The 23979-nt window shown below is 39.3% G+C and overlaps 1 protein-coding gene across 1 annotated transcript in view; it reads right to left on the bottom strand.

Annotated features, from left to right (window-relative positions):
* Positions 1-23979, bottom strand: part of LOC136877780 (calpain-B-like) — a gene marked incomplete at its 5' end in the record, with an annotated part of 257610 nt that overhangs the window by 222333 nt on the left and 11298 nt on the right. Inside the window, 1 exon segment of the mRNA XM_068228743.1 lies at positions 2683-2752. Within this exon segment, the coding sequence (XP_068084844.1) occupies positions 2683-2752 (70 nt within the window).

Genomic DNA, 23979 nt, shown 5'->3' with positions numbered 1-23979 from the left:
ATTAACAAATGTTACTTTGAAGAAGAGATTTCGAATTCTAGCGAAGAAAGTGAAGAAGTTACTAAATAATACCATGAAGGCGAATTTCGAGAAGAGAAAGTATAGAAACTCACAATGCTGTTCGAATAAAAAATGATTTATTATATTTTTTCGTTAACTTTTTAATTGGACCGTCAGTCCCCATTACCATTAGAGGAGAGTCTATCCGATAGACTGTTTAAAAAAACAACTCGTTAAAGATTTTAAACTATATATAGAAAGACGTTTATTCTAGTAAAATTATAATAAAATAGGACAATTCAGGAGATTTTACATGGAACTGCCCCTCTGGAAATTTTAAACAAAATAAGAAAAAGGAAATTTTAGTGTGTGTTTTTTAATTTTACATATATATATATATATATATATTGTGCCATTTCACTGTCATTAATGAACAGTTTGGAACGAAAATGGACGCTATGCCGCCAGAAAACTAAACATGGCACGCGAATTCAGTCGTTAATATCGAGGAGATAGCATTTATATCGGGAATAAGCCGAGAATTAGTATCAAGAAGGCGGTGAAAAACAATGAAGGATACGGGATTGTTATAAGATTATTATTGCGAAAACTCCAGAAAAAAATCACTTCAAGCTGCACGGGACAACGAAATTGCTACGTGAAGAAGAAGATATTGCGAGTAACAAGCCCAAGTCGAAAGGAATCTGGAACTATATCAAAAAAGAGCGGAAGACAATACATGTATTGCATCGACTCATATAATAAATAAACCAAAAACTTGAGACGACTTATTGGGAGACTTTACGTAACAGACTACGTCACAGAACGCCGAGCAAGAACAGCAGAAATTCTTTAATATCGCTGCCAAGAAATAAATAAAACTACGGGAATTAAAAGCAATATATAGAAACATACATCAGATTATTCAATTGAGAATTCAGTAGACATATTGGTAATCTGGAAGATAGTAGCTGGATTCAATTTAAAGAAGCATTCTTTTAACACATTTATGAGTAATTCGAAGGCTTTGAACATACTAAGATGACGAAACTGACCACATATGTTTATATTTTTGTCTTAACTGCGCAAGAGATGTCCAGCATCATGCACTTAGAAAAGATAAGTCTATAAATATTTTTTTCAGTAGGTAAATTAGATATTTTGTTTTGAAAAGTGCCATTTTTTTGATTGTGTTGAATATGCAGTTGTGAAGTGCTAACATTTATTTAGCTCAAGAAGAGTGAATTTATATGTGAAATCTCGTACATTTAACGACGTAGGAGGACAATAGATAGTCATCTAACTGAAAATAACAATTCTTTTCTCCCGTTCATTCCATCGAGATGGTGTCTGGACGTGTCAGGACATCTTGTTAGGTATGGCTGCTACATTCTGTCGGCGTCTGGGAACATATGGGCAGGTCATCCCTCATTCTCCGTCACCTCGGGTTATCTCCATCGACTTCGGGTCATCATCACCGGACAGTCAGCCTTGGTCTTCTATTTTTTCCTCACAAGTGATATGATTGGATCGCCTGTTTGATTCCAGTGAACATTCGACCGCGTGGAAGTTTATACTCGACACGAACAATCTTAAAACACGGATTAGATTTCATTGACTTTCTACCGTGTGAAGTTACTACTCTATTCTTTCGAATGCACGTTTATTGGGGTTATAAATCATTTTTAATTTATTACTTCTTTTTCACCTGTGCAGAAGACGCTTCCCAAATTAGCACGTCCACAAGTTTAAGTACGCGTATTCACGTCTATATTTCAAGTGACTAATCTCATTACCCGGAATGCTAGATCTTTAAGACCGTCTAGACCGTCCAGAACGTCTAGAGCGTCCATCGTTGGAGGAGTCGTGGTTCCATGGTGCAGAGAGCTGATCCTTGGAGGAAAGAGGGCAGCAGTTGATCTACAAGGAGAATCTTCAGCCAAAATAAGGGGAAAGTTTATACCCCACGTATCTTCTGTGCAGAGATGGTATAAAATTTGATCTTTCATCAATAAATTTAGACAGTTTAAAAAATAAAAATTCTACGAACTTTATTTGAACAAACCTCTCTCTCTCTCTCTCTCTCTCTGTGTCATTCCATAAATGTACCGTACACGCCCTGCATGAAGTATTGTGCTCTTCAAGCCCAAAGTACGGGCATTTCCCGTTATACTATTTTATTGCTTACTTATTTAAAAAAAATAATGTTACAGCCGATACCGGAATTCTGGTATTGGCTTTCATTTTAAACGAAAATGTATCATTTGACCTTATAGTCGGAGATAAGGATCCACGTGCTTGCGCATAGCATATTTCTGAACTGTAAGCAGCATTCATGTACAAAGCTATTTTTGCTACCATCCTAGAGTCTGCCTTGAGTTGAATAGAGAACTAATGGAAAATCACATCTAGAAGGGCTGAATGTAGGATTCAGATCCGCTATCTTCTCGGGAGGCTGCTAACACTCTGTTCTAACTCTCCTAAGATGATGTAAATCCTACACTGAGCCTGGGTAATTCGAGCGAGAACTTAATATGCTGACGGTGGCGTGTAAAATAATAATTGTTCATCGTTAAACAGATTTCAAGGTTTACTTTGTATTACTGTTTGTACTTCATTCAAACAAGATGTAAAGCAATTAATTGTTCATATTAATGTGCAAATGATGAACATAATACTCACCAAGTTCTCCATGTAGAATGTCAAACCCTGAGGCAATGTCGATGAAAAATTCTGCGTTGTTCGCAATTTCCTAGGAATAGAAAAATATCCATAACAATACATCACAGGCGAAAAGTATACTTTACTACAACACTGCCTTCTTTATTTACACTGCTATATTATATTGATTGTGAATATAAGTAATATATTTGATGGTATGATACAAAAGAAGTGCCACCCAATTTTAAGCAGAATTTTGTTATACTGCACCTATTCCCAAGAAAGCAGTTGCTGACAATCTAATGCCTATAAAATTTTAACATTTACAGAATAATGGAAAAACAAATTGAAACAGTTGGGAGAAAATCAATTCGGCTTCAAAAGAAATGTAGCAACACGTGAAACAGTCCTGACTTTACATCTGACCTTAGAGGATCGACTTAAGAAGAACAGCCCACGTACATGGCGTATATAAATCTAGAAAAGGCAGTCGATAATGTTGATTGGCCAAGCTATTTGAAAATCTCAAGTTGATCAGGATCAGATACCGGGAAAGAAGAAATATCTAAGGAAAGTGGACATTGTACGCATGCAAGAAACATGTTGGAAAGGCCAGATATATCGTGACATCAGAGATGTCTATAATCTGATCTACTATGGTACATCTTACAGGAATGGCGTTGCCGGCATCTTTTGCACCAGCCTGCGAGATCGAGTTGATAAGGTTCAACACTATTCAGACCGTCTTATGTCATTACAATGGGCACTTTATTCTCATCTTTGTGTCTTCTCAGCATATGCTTCAATACGTAATCAACTAAGATGTAATTTAACATCAGTATATTCCTTCGTAATTTTTCACCAATTGCTTTTAATTTTATACAAGTTTTCAACAACGTTTTTACTTCAATACAGTGACTTATTTGAGTGGATATTGAATATTGGACCAGAACTATTTTCAAGTATTATGCTAAGTATTAACATAAATAAATAAATAAATAAATAAATAAATGAATACTGGATTAAAGCGACTATATTTATTTAATGAAGCCGAGCTTTCAACCAAATTGCACTGGCTTTCATCAGGGCATGTTAAGTTCTTCCGACAGTGAGCAAAGAAATTCAAAGAAACGTGGAGGTCATGACCGTACTTTCCACGGTCTACCCCACTAATTGAACTCAAGGATCGTCGTGCTGTGATTCACCGCCGACTGTCGATGGTTTCGTGAGTGCGTCTCGCTGTTCCATGGTGGTGTTATGCATGTATTTCTGCAGTACAGGTCTCCTTGTATTTGATAACTTGGAACCGTCTTCCCTGTTGATGTTATCTGGGCGCAGCTCTATCTCCATGGATTCTCTTACCAGTCGAGCATAGAAGTCTTTCACAGGCGCGACAAGACCGACTCCAATCAACACCTCCTAGATAATAAGGCCTGACTCCTTAGCGTAACAGCGTGGTGGAGGCGATGACACTCCTGAGAAACGCGGAGCATGGTCAAACACGGACATGATTTTAATATTTTTTGCCAATGGGATAATTTATTTACTAACAAATAGCGTTTTAATTTTACAGGATATTGAATTATACTGCCGTTATTACCGTATTTTAGTAACTCTGCCATTAAAGGTAAACAGTACAGAGTCGTAAACACGACAGCATTTTACAATGTTAACTTACTTAGGTCGAATTGCCAACAGCACAACAGGAAGTTACAAACATATTTCAATTCAAATAGGTACTAAACAGGCATTACATGATCTTAAAAGAAAACTAGCATGTATAATATAAATTTTTACTAGTGGCTTTACGTCGCACCGACACAGATAGGTGTTATGGCGACGATTTGATAGGAAAGGCCTACTAGTTGGAAGGAAGCGGTCGTGGCTTTAATTAAGGTACAGCCCCAGCATTTGCCTGATGTGAAAATGGGAAACCACAGAAAACCATCTTCAGGGCTGCCGACAGTGGAATTGGAACTCATTACCTCCCGGATGCAAGCTCACCGCCGCGCGCCCTTAACCACACCGCTAACGCGCCCGGTAAGTATAATTTAGCTTAGGCCTAACATCAAAGCTGATGTACCGTCACTGGCAGTATTTGCACATGCTTGCTTGTTGATGATGCTTGTTGTTTAGAGCGGCCTAACATCTAGGTCATCGGCCCTTATTTGCACATGAGCCTACAGTGTTTCCTCCCTTGAAGTTCATGTATGTTTTTGTACACCTCTACGCCGCAAATTTAAATCTTCCGCCAATAAATCCTCCTCTACCGGAGAAACTGTTAACTTTTAGAACTGTATTAATTCATGAGTTTTCTCAGAAGAGGTCTCTACTATAAATTTTGGGATTGCAAAGTGTCTATACTGTGTGGATTTCAACGTGTTTTGTTTTGTATGGATCAAGAAGTGTGGACATTCGCTAACAGATGTCTCTACCCAAAAAAACTATGATCATGCACCCTGGTGCGAAGTGAAGGAACTTTTGTTGAAGAAATGTTGTATTTATAAGTTTTGGTCTTTACTAAATTTTGTTCCTTCATTTGTGGGTTGGCAATATTAAGCTTTCTTTCCGCCTGTTTTGAATTTAGCCAATCAGTAATTTCTGTAATTAATTTTCCACCTATCAGAGGATTCTTCTTCGAATTTCCATGTGTAACTCTTAGCTACCCAATAAAGTTGAGTGGGTGTGTCTTTATTATTCATGAAAGGTCTCGAATCTTCCACGAGGGTTTAAAAACTGCTGATTTTCTCGGCTCTTCGCCACTTCAACAACGTCTAGCTTAGTGTATGAAAGTATAAGCAGGGGGCGGGAAGAGCCTCATCCTTCGGGCAGCAGCTCTTCAACAAGGTAATGGCCAATATAAATGGTCCGTTATTGGACATTATAAATTTTCCAGCTAACTCATTCTTGGTTGCCAGCGTTTCGCCCTCGTGTGCTAGGGTGGGCTCATCAGTTGGTACCTAGCACACCTACCAATACGCTGGCTAGTGCATACCGTGGAGGCCACTGCGTAGGCTAACTGGAGCCACCGGCAGTGCCAATGCACTAGAGACTTTGTCTCATTATCAAAAATTGATGCCTGCTTGGCCATCAGATGACATAGATGTTGATTCCCATAGGGAATCTGAAATATTTGTCCAGAATGAGTAAATTTATAATACCAATATAAATGGTCCGTTATTGGACATTATAAATTTTCCAGCTAACTCATTCTTGGTTGATAATGAGACAAAGTCTCTAGTGCATTGGCACTGCCGGTGGCTCCAGTTAGCCTACGCAGTGGCCTCCACGGTATGCACTAGCCAGCGTATTGGTAGGTGTGCTAGGTACCAACTGATGAGCCCACCCTAGCACACGAGGGCGAAACGCTGGCAACCAAGAATGAGTTAGCTGGAAAATTTATAATGTCCAATAACGGACCATTTATATTGGTATTATAAATTTACTCATTCTGGACAAATATTTCAGATTCCCTATGGGAATCAACATCTATGTCAAGGTAATGGCCGTTTAAAATCTTTCTTTTTTCCTTGCTTGCTCAGCAGTTTAACCCGCGCGGCAGGTTCGAAACCTTTAATATGTAACCTATAATTTAAAACATGTAAACCTTTTCCTATCCTGTAAAACTTCATCTTCAACTGTTATTCGGAGATAGAGAGTGCCTTACCCTTTCGAGCTCCCCATCATTTTGAATTTGAGGTAACTACGTTTTCGTAACCGTTTTTCTCTTCCTTCTTAATGTGTTAAATTTATTTTGTATACAAGTCACCTCCATAGATTGGGATTAGCCCCTGTGCAATAGGCCTAGTGCCTCTTAGGTTTTAAAATGTGTATTTAGGAGTGCTAATTCACGCCTCCATTCCTTTTGCGTTTTGGGCCATTTAAAATTAACCTAGTATTTGTCCACTAAGGCCTGGTAGAATGGGTACAAGATACCCCTGTTTCTTTGTAAGTGCGCCTTGAGGGCAGTTTGTAGTAAAGTCCGTTTATGACCTATTGATAGGCTTGAAAAATTTGAGAGCGGGTCGGCTCCTTCTTGTATTTTGATAAGTGCCTCTAGAAGGCCTGATTGGGTTAGGTGGGAGCAAGTGCTCCTTGTGTGAAGGGGTTTTCTGCCCTTTTGATCAAGTGTGTGCCGTGGTAAAGTGGAGCTAATAGCTCAAGGAATGTAAAACTAGGGCTTGAAGCACAGAACGTGTAAAGATCCCTGAACTTGTGTTTGAGTTTGGAAAATCATACTTGTACCTAATTTTTTGTTTTGTTGTTATTTCACCTAGTGAAAATATGTTAAAGTGCTACTAAATCCTGACCTTCCTGGTCTTGGACCTTATTGTTGGTTATTGGATGACTTGTTGTTGTTGGTCGAAGTCTAAAACTCCTTGTTAAATCTTGTTAAGTTTTGGTATTTTGTGAAAATATAACCTTTAGTGAAATTTTAATGCATCTTTCGGCTTTGTAATTAGACCCATTCCAGCGCGCACCTTCTTTCACCTCTGCTGATCCATCAAAACCTCGGAACAGTTTTAATGAGAATTTCATCTACTATCGATGTTATAAATTTGTCATTCTGTTCAAAACCTTGAACTGCATGTTTTCCAGAAAGTATGTAATATTGGACTACATTCAGACTGGAGCTTACTCTTTTAAAAGTATCGACATGTGGCAAAATTAAATTGCAACTATGTCTCATTGTTTTGTCAAACCCTTGTCTTGTTTCCCTACGGGGTGGGTATGAGGTGAGACGAATCTGTCGTGGCGGATTTTTATGACCGGATACCCTTCCTGACGTGAACTTCATCAGAGGAGTTAGTGAGATGAAATGAATGACGTGATATATGATAGTAGGGAGGGGGTGAAACCCGGTGCCGGCACATAGCCTACTCCTGTCGAATAGCACCAAGGGGGTCTACTCAAGGCTTAACGTCCCCATCCGACGGACGAATCACCATCAACAGCGCCATATGCCCTTACTCCATATGAGCACTGCGGAGAGGTTTGGAATTGAATCCAGGCTTTTGGGACGCTATCTAGTGATTAGAAATTGTATACCACCACCTCCCCTCCTCTGTCGGCCAACATTCTGATGGTGAAATATTTTTCGACCAACGGGACTCGAACTGGCTAACCTCGGTGTCAGACCGTTTATACTTCAGCGCCTTAACGATCATGGTCACCAGGCGGGCTAAATTACTACTATGTCTCATAAATTTGTAAAAACCAAACGGCGCAACAGCCCTGAAGAGTCTTGGCCCACCAAACAACCGCTGCTGAGCCCGAAGGCCTGCAGATTAAGAGGTGTCTTGTGTTCGGAATGGCGAACCCTCTCGGGCGTTATCCATGGCTTTCTAGACCGGGGCCGCTATCTGACCGTCAGACAGCTTGTCAAATGTAATCACGTGGGCTGAGTGGGCCTCGAACCAGCCCTCGGATCTAGGTAAAAATCCTTGACTTGGCCGGGCATCGATCCCGGTGCCTCCGGGTGAGAGGTAGGCACGATATCCCTTCACCACGGGCCGGCCATAATTTTGTAACCATGAGGAGATATCAGACAGAAGGTTGAACAAATAACAAGACAATCATTAACATACTCTTTTATGAACTTAGCAAAGTTTTAACTGTGGGGTTATCATCCTCGGTGTTCAATTGACCAACTCGGACTAGAATTAACTTATTTCTTGTATCATTCTGCACATTGTTACACTCATTCTTTGTAATGCAGCTAGGCTATGCAGTTTTGTAACTAAAGAATATACCGCATTTGTGGTACCGGTAGTAATTTTGTCCACATATACATTAGAAATATGTTATACTATAATAAAACCCCTTTAGAATAAATGTCATGTCCTATTCCAATATGGTATGCAGTATGGTTGCCTTGATGTATACACGCACAGAAAAATTACTTACGTTCCCTTCACCACAGTACAACAACCATAAGGTAACAACATGTCTATTGTACTTTTCAGCTGTGTATGATTGTTGATTGCAATTCTGTCTGTCTATGAGGTATGGTTGCTAATACTATCTTCAATGGCTCTGTTTATTCCTTCTCTCTCTATTCTCCTTCTGTTCTCTTCACCTGCCAGAATGTGACGATAAATATGATGGGCAGTTGGGAAAGATTTAAGGGACTGCTTTCTCTGACAATCATGGTCTTGGCAGAGGAGTAATTAAAAGTTCTTCCTGAGGATCAGTACCAGTTAATTCCCATAAAATATCACTGAGTTTGAAATGTATGTGGCATACCTGTAAAATAATGTATCACTGTGAGCGAAATTCGTGCATTTACAGAGTGAATCGGCCTACATCAGCAACTCTTGTAGGCCTATGTGGTGTGTTTTATTGCGTATAAAATAATAATAATAATAATAATAATAATAATAATAATAATAATAATAATAATAATAATAATAATAATAATAATAATACCGTTGAAATAATGTATCCCATGATTGCGAGATAACATAACCTTATATCTTTGAACAGTAAATATGCCTACATATCACCAGCTGTTGCGTGTAGTTAAATACGTCATGGGCCTATGCTCATTATGATGGTGTGAGAATGTAATAATAATAGTTACTCACCATTGAGTAGTTAGTAAATATGTAGTCTTGTCTTGGCATTGCACGTAAACATCTCTGCAGCATAAATTCGTCTTTCGGAAACTTAACGCATGCACTTCGTTATCACTGTCGCAGTTCTCCTTACAGCTGAGTACACAACACATCAGTACCATTACATACAACGGTGTTAGCAATTGGCACGATTAAACGAATTAAATCTCTTCTAATTTCAGCGTCACATGGCCAAACTCATTGCTGTCTTATTACTGAAGAGGTTCAAGCTTGCCTCCCGATGCTGACGTCACAGTATATTTCCAGAACGGTTGTGAGGCGTTATATCTAGGAGGTGTTGCTCCAATCCTCAGACCGTAATATAAAAAACATGGGGGCCGAAGTAGCCGGATTGCTGGTATTGGCTAACACGAAAATATCACTTACATATTATATACACGGCGGTAAATTAACATGATAAATGAAAAATCATAGGGAAAACCACTTTTACACGTATGAAAACGCTTCCCCGACAAGAATAACATATATTCTACTAGAAAAGAGACAAACAAGCTGATTATTTAGAAATTTCAATTCGTCAAATAACGCTTTTTCTTAGATTTCACTTCGCTGGATAGATGAAAATACATGATAAAACTGTTAAAATGATACTTCTAACATCATTTGTAATGTTTCGAAATAAATTAAGGTACGAAATTCCTCGATTTATTCGCTCTCATGAGAACAGTGAAACACAATTCGTTGCCTTAGTTTTGAAGTGGTGGACAATTTCTTAAATTCAGCACCCAACGAATAGGAAATACACCCTAAATAATGATGTTTTTGGCTTTAGGTTCCACTACCTACATTTGTTACGGTTTTCGGAGACGTCGAAGTACCGAAACTTAGTCCTGCAGTAGTTCTTTTACATGCCTGTAAATCTACCGACACGAGGCTGACGTATTTGAGCACCTTCAAATACCACCGGACTGAGCCAGGATCGAATCTGCTAAGCTGGGGTAAGAAGGCCAGCGCCTTAACCATCTGAGTCACTCAGCCCAAGTACACCCGAAATTATTACGTTAACCCAATGAACGGCCCTGGTATAATGTTAACATAATGTTGACATATGGCACAACAGCACTTCATACAATGATAGTAACCTTAGTAATGAAACGTTCAGACACTAATGATATAATAGGTGTTTATTCATTAAAGAACATGAGTGCAGAAACTCTATTGACTAAACATTGATATTTAACCACATGCACGAGCTTCAGTTCGGCGCAGTCTGCTTGATAACAGATAACCACAGCACGAATCGGAATGTGTTGGTAGTGTAAAACCCTGCGTTACAAACTCAGCTAATCCTCTAAGTCACTATTTCTTCTTTGTAACAGTATACAGATTGCTCCAATTGTCACACATATAAGTTTTGTTATACTCCAAGGTCCAGCCAAACATTTCCGAACCGGGCGAGTTGGCCGTGCGTTTAGAGGCGCGCGGCTGTGAGCTTGCATCCGGGAGATAGTATGTTCGAATCCCACTATCGGCAGCCCTGAAAATGGTTTTCCGTGGTTTCCCATTTTCACACCAGGCAAATGCTGGGGCTGTACCTTAATTAAGGCCACGGCCGCTTCCTTCCAATTCCTAGGCCTTTTCTATCCCATCGTCGCCATAAGACCTATCTGTGTCGGTGCGACGTAAAGCCCCTAGCAAAAAAAACACATTTCCGCAGGCAAAGCAAAGATTCTTGTAAAATAAACTTGCGTCTAAATCACTCGACACTTTGAAGCACATAAACACTGATGGAATAACACAATATCAATTACCGTATATTTTATCCAAATTTATATTTTTGGAGGAACACGAATAGTTTGGAAGTAGAGAAACGGCTTCCCTAACCTCAGACTTATTCTCAAAATGATGTATGCACGCTACAGTTTTGTCATGGACTTCAAAATAATCACGATGTATATTTCTAATCCATTTCTATCTTAATGTTCTATTCCGTAGGAAACTTAAGAATAGTTGTATGAGAGGCATTGCCATGCTTAGACTAAAACATGGTCCACCTAGTGCACTCATGTTCTTTAATGGGTAAAAACACGATCAAAACAAGCATATTCTCACATTATTGCGTGTAAGTACAGATCGTATGTCAACTTATCGTCAACTTTCATAAAATTACACAGACTACATACGATAACAACAAACCAAAACAAACCCAGGTTTTCAACAATTCCGGCTACTCGATTCGCCATCTTTGAACGATCGAGAGTAGCATTAAGGTCTGAGGATTGGAGTCGATCTTGGGCGCGTTGACCTTCGCCTGGTGAAAGAGATTTCATGGTCTGTACTGTACAAATGTTCTCCTATGGCAGTCCGGCTTATGGCATTCTCCATGGAGGATGAAAGAGTGACATTTTTACCGATCTAATGTGTTCTTTCACTCTGGTGCTGACAAGCCTTTTCGTCATGCAAATATATGAGCAACCACAACCATACGGAACTTCATACCCGCCCGGTGTTTCAAGATGTGGTTTATCTTTGAATGGTCGAAATAGACCGGAAACTCAAGATCCATGATGTCCTTCACACAGCGGTACTAATCACAGGTGCAGCCCAGACCTGTGATGTTGATCACATAGTGATACTAATCATAAGCAACGCAAAGCCATGGTGTCGCTCATATAGTGGTACTAATCACTGCCAACGCCCAGACCAGTGGTGTTCCTCATATGATGATACTAATCAGAGATCCATGGTGTTCCTCATATAGTGGTACTAATCACAGGCTTCTCCCAGACCTGTGATGTTGATCACATAGTTGCACTAATCACAAGCAATATAAACCCATGGTATTCCACATATAGTGGTACTGGCCATGAGTACTGTAAATCCATAGTGATCCACCTACGATGATATTAATCACACATCCATGGTGTTCCTCACGTAGGGGTACTAATCGCAAGTAAAGTCGACCCATTGTCTTCCTGGTATGATGGTACTAATCGCAGGTAATCTCATGGTTCAAAATCCATCATCCCTTGGTCGCCCCTCTTAGTCGCCTCTTACGACAGGCAGGGGATATCGTCGGTGTATTCTTATCTGCATCTCCCACCTACAGCGGGGTCTTATGAAAAGAAATTTGCTCACTTTAAAATTGTTATAGGAATTTGAAAGGTGTCTTTGAAGACTTTCGTCTGGAGTATGCGTTATATGGAAGTGATATATGGACGATAAGTAGCTCAAAAAGAAAGATAATAAAATTTTTAAAATTTAGTGTTACAGAAGAATGCTCAAGATGAGATGGGTAAGATCAAATCACGAATGAAGAGATGCTGAATCGAATTGGTGAAAGGAGAACAATTTGGCTATATTTGATGAGAAGGAGAGAAGGAATGACAGGACACATCCTAAACCCGGCACTTGTTGAGTTGGTTTTTGAAGGAAGTGTAGGTGGTAAGAACGGTAGGGGTAGACCAAGTTATGAATATGATATGCAAATTAGAGCAAATGAGGGTGTAGCAGTTACGCAGAAATAGAAAGGTTAGCAGAGGATAGGGTGGCATGGAGGGCTGCATAAAATCAGTCTATAGACTGATGACTCAAACAACAACCACAACAACAACAACAACAGAAACAACAATATTTGATGATCAAAACTTAGTCCAGACCTCTAATAACCTCGACCACACTCGTAAACGAAAGTCCGTATAGTTATTGTTGCATTTCATAATATTTATTGCAGATGACTCTAGGACTCTAGGAGTTTACAACACCTCTCTTTTATGGGATTTTGTAAAATTCTATAAGGTGCATTTCATTGTTTCCCATTAGTATACTCCTGCAATGTCTATGTAGCTGGTATTACAATCACACCTGATGCTTTGCCACTTTTCATCTTCCTTATAGCTCCTTCTATTTCCAACATTTCATTTCTGTTTTCTTCCACCATTTCTTTTTCATGTTCCTCCTCTTCCTCCAGTTCTTTGAATTTGATATTAAGTAATTTAGCAAAATACTCCTCCTTTTACTGGAGAATATAGTCTCTTAGTCTTCATGGAATTACACGTTCTGCATAATTTTGTCCGTATCTACTGGATAGAATTTCAGCAACAGAGATGTCTGTCATTCACCAGAAAAACTTGATTATGTACAGTCACTCAATTAAAATGTTTTCAAAAATTTGAATGTGTTCATGGCGGTGGTGTGATGGTGGTGATCATTGTTTGAAGAGCAAACACAACTGGGCAACTATCCTCTATCAACATTAATGAGATGGAAAATGGAAGAGGTCCAACAATTTTAACAATGAAGATAGGCCTATCAGTAAAATAAAGGGAGAATCCATAGGCGTGAATATGAAATACTCCCTACTCATCGCAAACCTAATACCGTCAGGGTCGTAAAAGAAGACCTGACCAAATCGGATGGAAAGATGAAAGCAAGAAGCCTAACACAAGTGGAAGCAATACCCGACTCAGCTAGGGGACCCATGGACGCCAACCCACGCTCTCAAGATGAAAGCCTATGGGTACCCTTTTCGTCGCCTTTTAGGACAGGTAGAGCATTTTATCTTCCCCACCCACTGGAGGATGAGCACACGTTATTGTATCTTTCTCGCATTTAATATCTTCTTATTATTATTTTCTTCACTTCCCATTTCCAGTCTTCTGGACCAAGTTGTGAATCAAGGACTCCACAGTTTTCTATCTGTCTACCACTCCATTCCTCCCTCCAGTATTTCTTCTACTTTACTCCTCTCCTCTCTATAATCTCCTTCACCGTATCCATCCACCTCTTTCTGGGCCTTCCCCATTGCTTCATCCCATTATTTTCTCTGTAAATACTCCCTATGGAACTCTATTCTCTTCCATTCTCATCATGTGCCCATATCATTTCAGTTTACTGGTCTCCATATTGTCTTGTAGTTCAGAGAATCCAATTCTCTCTCTGATTTCTATGTTTCTGATTTTATCCCTTCATGCTGTCTTCCCAATTATTCCTCCAAGGAGTTTCATCTCGGCTACTTGGATTCTGCTTGCATCATGTTTTGTTGTTGTGCATGTGCCCACCGTGTATTTCAAAATTGGTGTTTAATACACTGAGTACAGAATTTTCTTGCATTTCCCTGGGACGCCCAGGTCCAACACTATACCTCTCACACATTGGTAAAACCCATTGGCTTGTTGAATCCTCTTTCCAAATTCTTCATTTATTTCCCCAACTTCTGCAAGTATACTCCCTAAATATTTGAAGCTTCTCACAACTTCTAATTGTCTTCCATTTATTTCAATGTTCTCCCTCCCTTCTCTATTACCTCTCGTCATCACTATTGTCTTGCTCTTTTCTACATTTATTTTCATTTCATATTCCTCTATCTCCCGACTGCATACAGTAACTTGTTCTTGTACTTACATTTCATCTTTCCCCATATTGAATGAGCAAACGCGAGCCAGAGAATGAAGGAGTATTGGCGTAAAAGAAGGAACATCAACAGTCAAGGAAGTTGTGTAATCATTACCCATAGGAGGTTGAAATGATCCTAAATAAATAAATAAATAAATAAATAAATAAATAAATAAAATATAATTCACCTCCCATATTCATACAAACCCTGTCGAATCCCCTAAATAAACATTATCTCTATAGATTCAATTATTTCTGTAAAAAGTGTACATGGGAGGACATTTTGCTCTTTTTAAGCGATTGTACATATTATAAAGAAAATATCATCTGAGATAAAAGTGGGAAGCTCTAAGGAAAACACACATGCCTTAAATTCCACAGTGATTACAACAAATAAGTTCAGCGGATTTCTTGCTCCCTTCTGGTGCCGCTAAATCACTCTATGACCAAGACATCCTTCAGATTTCTGTCTTTCACGGGGTTCTTTTCTTTTTCACTCTCATTCTGAGGACATCTGCAATCTAAGTACTTCTCTGACTTATCCGAAGTGCGCCTCACATTTCCTTACTACAATAAAAGGATTCTATAATATATAATGTTTAACAATGTTATTTTTTTGGGGTCTCCTCAATTTCTGGAGGTGACATTTTCATATTTCTTTACTTGTGTTATTTCATAAAAATGTTTGCTTTTTCTCACCTTTATGTTTTATTAACCTTCAACATACAATTGCTTAACTAACACATTCATTTATTCATTCTCAAGGTTATGGTATTGTATCCTAGTAAAGTTGCACATCCTTATGGGGGTGCTTGTATGAGAAAGACACATTAGTAGACCTGCTGGAGTGATAATACAGTCCCTTCCAGGGTGAAAAACCTGCCACTCCAGCATCTTTCAAGACAGGAAGTAGTTGGAAGGATGTTAAACATATGAAATTATTACTACTATCACTATCATCATCATCTGATTTTCCATCATTGTTTCAATATCACAGACATGCTTAATTCCCGTAACTTTCCATAAACCGTGTTCACGTATTCTAATCTGAAGCTTAGCTCCTTCATTGGTTCAATGGTAGGGTGTCAGACTGCGGATGCCAAGATCGTGGGTTCATATAAGGCAGATGAATTCAGATGGTTAAGGTTGGAAGGAAAAGACCATCCGGCATCCATATCATACGATGTCAGCAAATTAAAGATCTCTGGTGATATATTTGGTGTTTCCCCAACAAAATCAATTAAAATTCCGCATACATCGTCCGTCCGACAGAGTTCCGTTTCTTAGCTGCCTGGTAGAGTAAAACAGAGCATCAAATTGAAATGCAGGTAGTCTAAATAGCATGAAATCAAAATGTTTGTACACAGTAGCTGAGCCATCATATTATAATTCATATTATTATTATTATTATTATTATTATTATTATTATTATTATTATTATTATTATTATTATTATTATTAGTGCTTTACCCGTGGCTTCGCTCGCGTCATAGTTATGTCCCATTATATTTTTATTTCCCATTTTCTTCTGAAGGCCCACCGAACCAAACGTTAAACGTTCATCGACTTTCATCAGAAATATAAGACGTGAACGTAAATGATGTCTTTTCCCGTCTCGGCTTCGGCAACGGAATTAAAAATTTTCACGTGTTATGAAACGACATAAAGAGTTATTTTATTTATACTGATTATCATTCCAAGTTTGCTGTTAAATGAAAATTAAAATTCTGTGTGATCTCGAAATGTACCGGTAAATATATTAATATTTTACATTAGGTACTACTTTTGTAACAATTTCTTTGCCTGCTTTATGAATGGAATGATGTATGTATGTAGTGTATGTATGTTGGGTATTCAGCCCGAAGGCTGGTTTGATCCTCTGCAGCTCCGTCAACAGCTGTGATAAATAGCCTAGGCGTCACTGAAGAGGCGTACTAGGGAAATAAGGAGTGAGGTAGTTTCCCGTTGCTTTCCTCACCGAGCCAACCGTTGCTATTACATATCAGTCTGCCAAGCCCACTGAAATGTATGCACCAACCGACCCTATGAGCGATATTTTCACACCAATCATAACAGGGACTGGCTGCATAAGGAATGGTATTACTAGCATTACTCATACCTCAGTCACTTTCATACTGTCAAAGCCAAGGATGAGACTGAGACAAGTCAATGAAAATAACAAATTTGATATAGCCCATGCCAGAAGACATAGCGCACTGTAAACACTACATCTCGCCAGCAAAGGCATAATGGGATGATATAATAACGAAATATTAAAGATATGAATTAGCTTAATTAAATTGTCTTAATCTTAAAAATTAACTTTTAATTATGAAATAAAAATATAGAGTTAAAATAGAAATATTTGCTATCAAACTAAATTATAATTTTAAATATTTAAATAAATGCATTATAATTAACTATATCTATAACATAACCATCAAATAACTTAAATATCTTTAGAAAACATGAATTTTAATATACTTAATTTCTTGCTCCCTTCTGGTGCCGTTAAACCAGATGCTGGAGTGGCAGGTTTTTCACCCTGGAAGGGACTGTATTATCACTGCAGCAGGTCTACTAATGTGTCTTTCTCATACAAGCACCCCTATAAGGATGTGCAACTTTGCTAGGATACAATACCATAACCTTGAGAATTAACTATAATTAACTATATCTATAACATAACCATCAAATAACTTAAATATCTTTAGAAAACATGAATTTTAATATACTTAATTTCTTGCTCCCTTCTGGTGCCGCTAAACCAGATGCTGGAGTGGCAGGTTTTTCACCCTGGAAGGGACTGTATTATCACTCCAGCAGGTTTACTAATGTGTCTTTCTCATACAAGCACCCCCATAAGGATGTGCAACTTTGCTAGGATGCAATACCATAACCTTGAGAATGAATAAATGAATGTGTTAGTTAAGCAACGTAAACAGTGGCGTATACTGAGAGCTACCAAGGCTATCAGTGAAGCCCAAACCTCAAATGCGAGCGATGGAAATCTAAAGCACATTATATTGTAAACATCTGACACATTGTTCCATTTGCAAAACTTGAAAGCAATGAGAAAACACGTCGCACGTATTTCTGAGAACAAGGCTTCGGAGACTGATATTGCAGCCCAGACTCTCGTCCCTTCCCATCGACTCGTCTCACGCGGCCTGCTGCTGTCTGCCTACAGGCGCGGGGACCGGCGGACGATAGCTGTGCTAGGCTTCGGTCCGTCAGATCGCCACTGCTGTCATCTATGCGTTACTCATCGTGTATACTTCCTCACCTCATCTTTCTGCCTTAAATATATAGATAACGGAGTGCTGGTATTTCACTCCCGTTTACTTCTACATCCTTGTAGGAAGACACTGCAGGGCTGCTGTTATAGGAGTAATATAGTTTTCTTTTTATTGGTAGATCTGCTAAAATGAAACGCAATCTTTCAGATTTAGTGTTCTCTTTTGTTGGTTGGAATCGAACCCGTTATCATGGGTCGGACACCACCACTGATCTTCCGAGGAAGATAATTAACCATTGAACGATGGATACGACCGCTGAAAAATTCAACATTGTTATTCAACGATTATGATAATAATGGTGCATGGCATCTACATAGGCTTGGTGGTGACCTAATAAGGATAAAATGAGTGGCGAAGACGTCATAAACACCCAGTTCCCAAGTCAGGGAAATTAACACTATGAGGGGTTGATTCTGAAAATTGAACCGAGGCCGTCGGACCAAAGAAAAGCATTCTATCCATTTAGCCTCAAAGCTGGACTTCAATTTGCTAAACCTTAGGCTACCAACTCGATTGATCAGGTGTTGAGTATTGACGGTGGCAGAGGCCAGGGCAGTAGCTTGTGAAGCAGCCTTGACAACACAGCGGGCAACTCCGTTGGCTGTAGCTCAAAATACTTAAGGCTTGATGTTCCCTAAACCAACTATCGAAAAGGGGTAGCCTAAGTCTAGTGGTAGCCCACGTCTTGATACCAGCACACGCCACTGAACGTCAGGTAACGTAAAACCGTACATATGACATAAGAAGAAATGAAAGAAGAATATACATAAAATAAGAGTTTTGTCTGTACATTGCTCAGAATTTAAAAATAATGGTATTTCTGTATCGATCATGTCCACAGTAACAAGGAAATGCATTTTTTACTTTTCTGTAATTTCTGTCTGTCTATCTGTCTGTGTGTTTGTACACGCATCACGAGGAAACGGCTGAAGAGAATTTAATGAAAATCGGTATGTAAAGTCGAGGGATGAACCACTACAATTTAGGCTATAAATAATTTTATTCACACTGAGTGATATGGTAGTTTAAGGGAAGGTCTAACATTTAATTCTCAAATACTTATACACTGCTGTTTGTAGAAGGTGAAACACTCAGAAGCAATGGTCTAAAACACGCCAACATCAGAAGACGTGTAGAACAGTGGAACCATAGTAAGTGATTTAAATTGCAGAGAGATGGCGTGCACGTAGGCCCAGCAGTGCCACTCTGTGTGTGACCGGCCAGGGCAGTGTTACGCAACGCTCAGTCAGTGCGGATCCGTCATACGAAGTGGAAACGTGTACCTAAGTGCCACTATGCCTCGCCGACATCGCAGGAGGGAATATCAGCATGTGAGTGCGTTCGAACGGGGCAGAATGATAGGGCTCCGGGAGATGGGTCTGTCGTTCCTTGACATTGCGGCTCGTACAGGGTATGCTGCTTCAACAGTGAAGCGTATGTGGAACCAGTGGAGAGAAGAGGACCGTACACAGCGTCGACAGGGTACTGGACAACACAATGTGACCACAGCGCGAGATGACCGCCATCTTGTCCGCTTGGCCGTAACGGATAGAACAGCTTCGTCCACGGTGTTGGCTCGACGTTGGAGCACTGCAACGGCTGTGGGGATGTCTGCATCAACGGTTCGACGCCGTCTTCTGAGGGCCGAGCGTGCTGAGTGGCAAAATGTAGTGTTTTCGGACGAGTCCCGCTTCAAATCATCCTACACTGATGGCCGCCGTGGTGAACGCCATCGGGCAGACTATATTGTTGAGCGGCATAACGGACAAACGCCAAGTGTGATGGTTTGGGACGCAATCGCCTATAGCATTCGATCTCGCCTCCTACGTCTTGAGGGCAATCTGAACAACTACCGCTACATTAGGGAGGTTTTACAGCCAGAGGCACTGCCCCGCCTGCAGGCCGTTCCAGACGTCATATTCTAGCAGGACAATGCCCGGCCGCATGTGGCGAGGAATGTGCAAACCTTCTTCGAAGAACGACGGATACCACTGCTTCCCTGGCCTGCCCGTTCACCGGATACGTCACCCATTGAACATGTCTGGGATATGGTCGGTCGGCACCTTGTTCGTTCAGGTCCTCCTACAGCCACTGTTGATGGTTTATGGACGCGCCTACAAACCGCGTGGCAGAGTATTCCCCAGCAGCATATTCAGGCATTCTTTGATTCCATGCCACGACCTCCGACTCTGAATGCAGCGCGTGGTGGCGCTACGCCGTACTGAATTTCCACGGTCACCGTGCATGTACAGTTCTGTAATTGTAATCATTAAATGACAATTTTCTGTCTTGTAATGTCCCTAATATGTGGAATAAATTGCATTGTGATCACAGTTCTCGATCTTGGTGTTTCACTTTCTACAAACAGCAGTGTATTATTGGTGGTCCTATCGATACATGCTACATAACTAAAGTTATATGAAATTAAATTTTCGATAATTTATGTCTCATACATTTTTACCGTACGGGCTATGATAACACAGATACTCGTGAATTTGTATTTTGTTGCTAAGTCTATATCAACGCCGTGCCACGAGAAAATGGGTAAAGAGAATTTAAAGAAATTGGTATATAGAGCCGGGGAATAAGCTTGATGATGATGCTTGTTGTTTTAAGGGGCCTAACATCGAAGGTCATCGGCCCCACGGGGAATAAGAAAATAGAGCCTAAGCTATAAAAATATTCACCCGGGATGATATGGTAGTTTAGGGGAAGGCGCCTAAAATTTACTGTTTACGTACCTATGTTATTGGACCTATCGAAAAGTACTACATAACAAAAGTTATAGAGAATGCAATTTCCGATCATTTATGTTTTATTCAGTTTCACAGTACCGACTATGCAAGACCAACTACAACCTATCAGACCTTAATGCAGAATCTAACATGGCGGAAACATTGGGCTCACTCTCTGCTGTGGGACGCAGCTAAGCATTAATTCCTAATAATATAACTAACGCGATAACGTTATAATATTCGTAAAGCAGAATTAGTATATGTAATGTAAATCATGTTTCCATAGTTACAAAACACGAAACTGTTTAAAATGATATACCAAAATCGAAACAAGTATTCGACCAACTTACATAACCCTACACCAGTTCATTTGACAAAGACAAAATGTAAGTAATTAATATTCGTTGGTAAAACAACAGTAACACATTACAAGAAAAAACACAAATTATCCACAAGAGTGAAATGGCATACTCAGTAAATAAGACATTCAGCAACCTAGACTACTGTACTTTAAATATACACATGACTCACTAACATAACCCCACAGTCAGTACACTTGAAAATGACAAAATTAAACCAACATCCGTTGGTAAATCACATCAATGGACAACATAACAAGGAAAACACAAATTACACAGGACAATGAAACAATATTCTCAACAAATACACATTCACAAGCCTAGTCCTACTTGAAATATTCAATTAAAGGTGTATTTATAAGAAAATCATAATTATTGATTAAAACATTTGCTAACACCTTAACACACTTTTTAATCATAGTTTTCAACTTCACACTGTACTGACACTCATAATTAAGGTTACATATACTACCCTCAATTAACTCTAATCCTAACACTACCAGTGCCTCTCTTTGATTCTATAACTTAAGAAATTCTGGTTTGTAACTGTCACTAATTAACACCTGAAAAAGTCTGAACACGTTACCAGCACAACACAAGGACATGACCATTAATGATAGACACTTCAAACTACCTCTCTTCACTAGATTAAAATACATCATTTCCCTGTCACTATCCACAAGCAATTAATTTTCAGTCTGCATCACTTCAAGGCAGACATCACACTTTTTACATAATATTTCAATCACTTGTAAAAGCCACAGTGTTTCAAGGGGAACTGTGATGTGAACTTGTGAACTACTACTTCTAATGCAGGCTGTAACGCATCTAAATTATCAATTATTCCATCATGGCTATTGTTGTAATCATCACGCGCAAAGACTTTCGAAGAAAATTCACCAAGTTTTCCACGGACCCCATCTTCAATACACCTAACCCTTTGAGCTGTCTTTCAGACTCAAGAATTTGTTCAGCAGAAGCATTATAAGTGCAACCACTCAATCTCCTGTAGACACCAAATCTTCCCTTTGAACTATCTGTCTGCAATTTCGCAGCAAGCACAGAAGACCAATGGTACTTATTGAAAATATATTTACACAATTCTATCACTGTGGTAAGTGTGTGTGTGTGTCAATCTTCCTTCTGTTTATGACATGTGTCATAAGTCTATGTGTGTTTTTAAACATATAACGAATGAAAGTTTCATGTCATCAGGACCAGTAATTGGACTAGTATCTTAATTTCTGGTATATGTACCTTTCATGGGACGCAGTACATTACATACTGACCACCACTTTATAGTTAATTTTAGAAACTGGATTGTGCCATCAGAAATATCCACACCTTGACTTTTAACCAATTCCAGACCAGGAACAGGAGCTTTCCTAGATAAATATCGAGCCACTTTTTAGCACCAATCTCTTCTCTGAACGAAACAACTTTTTAAGGTCTGAAAATTTGGCCTTAGTAGTTGTAAATTTACAGACTGACTCTGTACCAACATCAAGCTTGACCACTTTACTTAAAACAGCAAATGTCTTATCAGCGTTTGGTCTAATAAGAGAATACCACAGTCCATACCAGTCATTCTAGAGAGTAGGTATCTTATTTGATTAGTCATAGAGAGCTCTAACTGTTCCAGTTTTATTTTACTAGTTCTCTCTGCATTAAAGTCATAGTCTAACTCAAGTGAATTTTTTTAAAGTTTCATTAAAAGAGAAATTTTATCAGTGCGACCAATATTATCATCAGAATAACTTGTGAGATGACTTACCAAATTATCAAACTTCGTCGATCTGTCACATTTCAGGTCTTTACAATCATTACATTCCAATATAAACCTAAAATGCTCTGTAGGCAAACACACATGTTTGTGAAACACTTGAACTGCAAATGAACTTGAAACTTTAAAACTCACTGTTGGAACGTTAATAAATGACTCATCATCTACCTTCACAAACAACACAATATTCCTTCACTATTACAGTGAATGGTTTAATGAATTTCTTCTGAACTTCACAGTTGAATGACGTAATGTCTGTAAGTTAGTCACTTTCACACCACTTACTGAAATAACCTATAAGTACTCAAAACATCACTAACACATTAAAATATCTAGATAACCAATAAAAGAGCCGATAAAAGGACACTGCAACACTATTTAACACACACAAATTTTCGGTGGATAATTAAGTCACGAATTCCAGTAGCAAGATAACCTCAAACAACCACACATGTGCGCGGTTTAAATAAAACTGAATGTAAACATCGCCGCACACGCCGGCTATCACGTAGCCCAATGTGGCAGCCATTTTGTCAGTATCGATAAATGCATTCAGGTCTGATAATATTGTAGTTGGTCTTGGACTATGATAAGAGTGGTATTTCAGAGTCGGAAGAAACCTAAATGTGAACGCCTACAATATTGAAAGTGCATAACATTGATCAACAATAACATTACATTGACCATTGTTTGCTGTGATGTGCTGCCACTCAACTCCGACAGATGGGATTATGGGATGGGGAATTATATAATGTTCTTTCTTAGCATGGCATTCCTCTGGTTCATACATTTTCTGATACTGCTGGTACGTAACACACTGGTTCATCATAGTATTCCCCCCGAATCCCATGGCACTACAGCCCTTGAAAGGCCCTGGCCTACCAAGAGACCGTTGCTCAGCCCGAAGGTGTCGTGTGGTCAGCACAACGAATTCTCTCGGCCGTTATTCTTGGCTTTCGAGACCGGGTTAGATATTACGGAGTGTGTCGGGATAATTTCAATCAGTTTATGACAAAAAATGAAACGGCATATAGCTTTTAGTGCCGGGAGTGTCCGAGGACAAGTTCGTCTCGCCAGGTGCAGGTCTTTTTATTTGACTCCCGTAAGCGACCTGCGCTCCATGACGAGGATGAAGCCAATGTTGAACTTTATATCTTCTAGGACTCAATA

The sequence above is a fragment of the Anabrus simplex genome, chromosome 7 (genome assembly GCF_040414725.1).
Source record: "Anabrus simplex isolate iqAnaSimp1 chromosome 7, ASM4041472v1, whole genome shotgun sequence".
NCBI classification, from domain to species: domain Eukaryota; kingdom Metazoa; phylum Arthropoda; class Insecta; order Orthoptera; family Tettigoniidae; genus Anabrus; species Anabrus simplex.
Note: the sequence above shows the minus strand (reverse complement) of the source record. Positions and strands in the feature narration are given on the sequence as shown.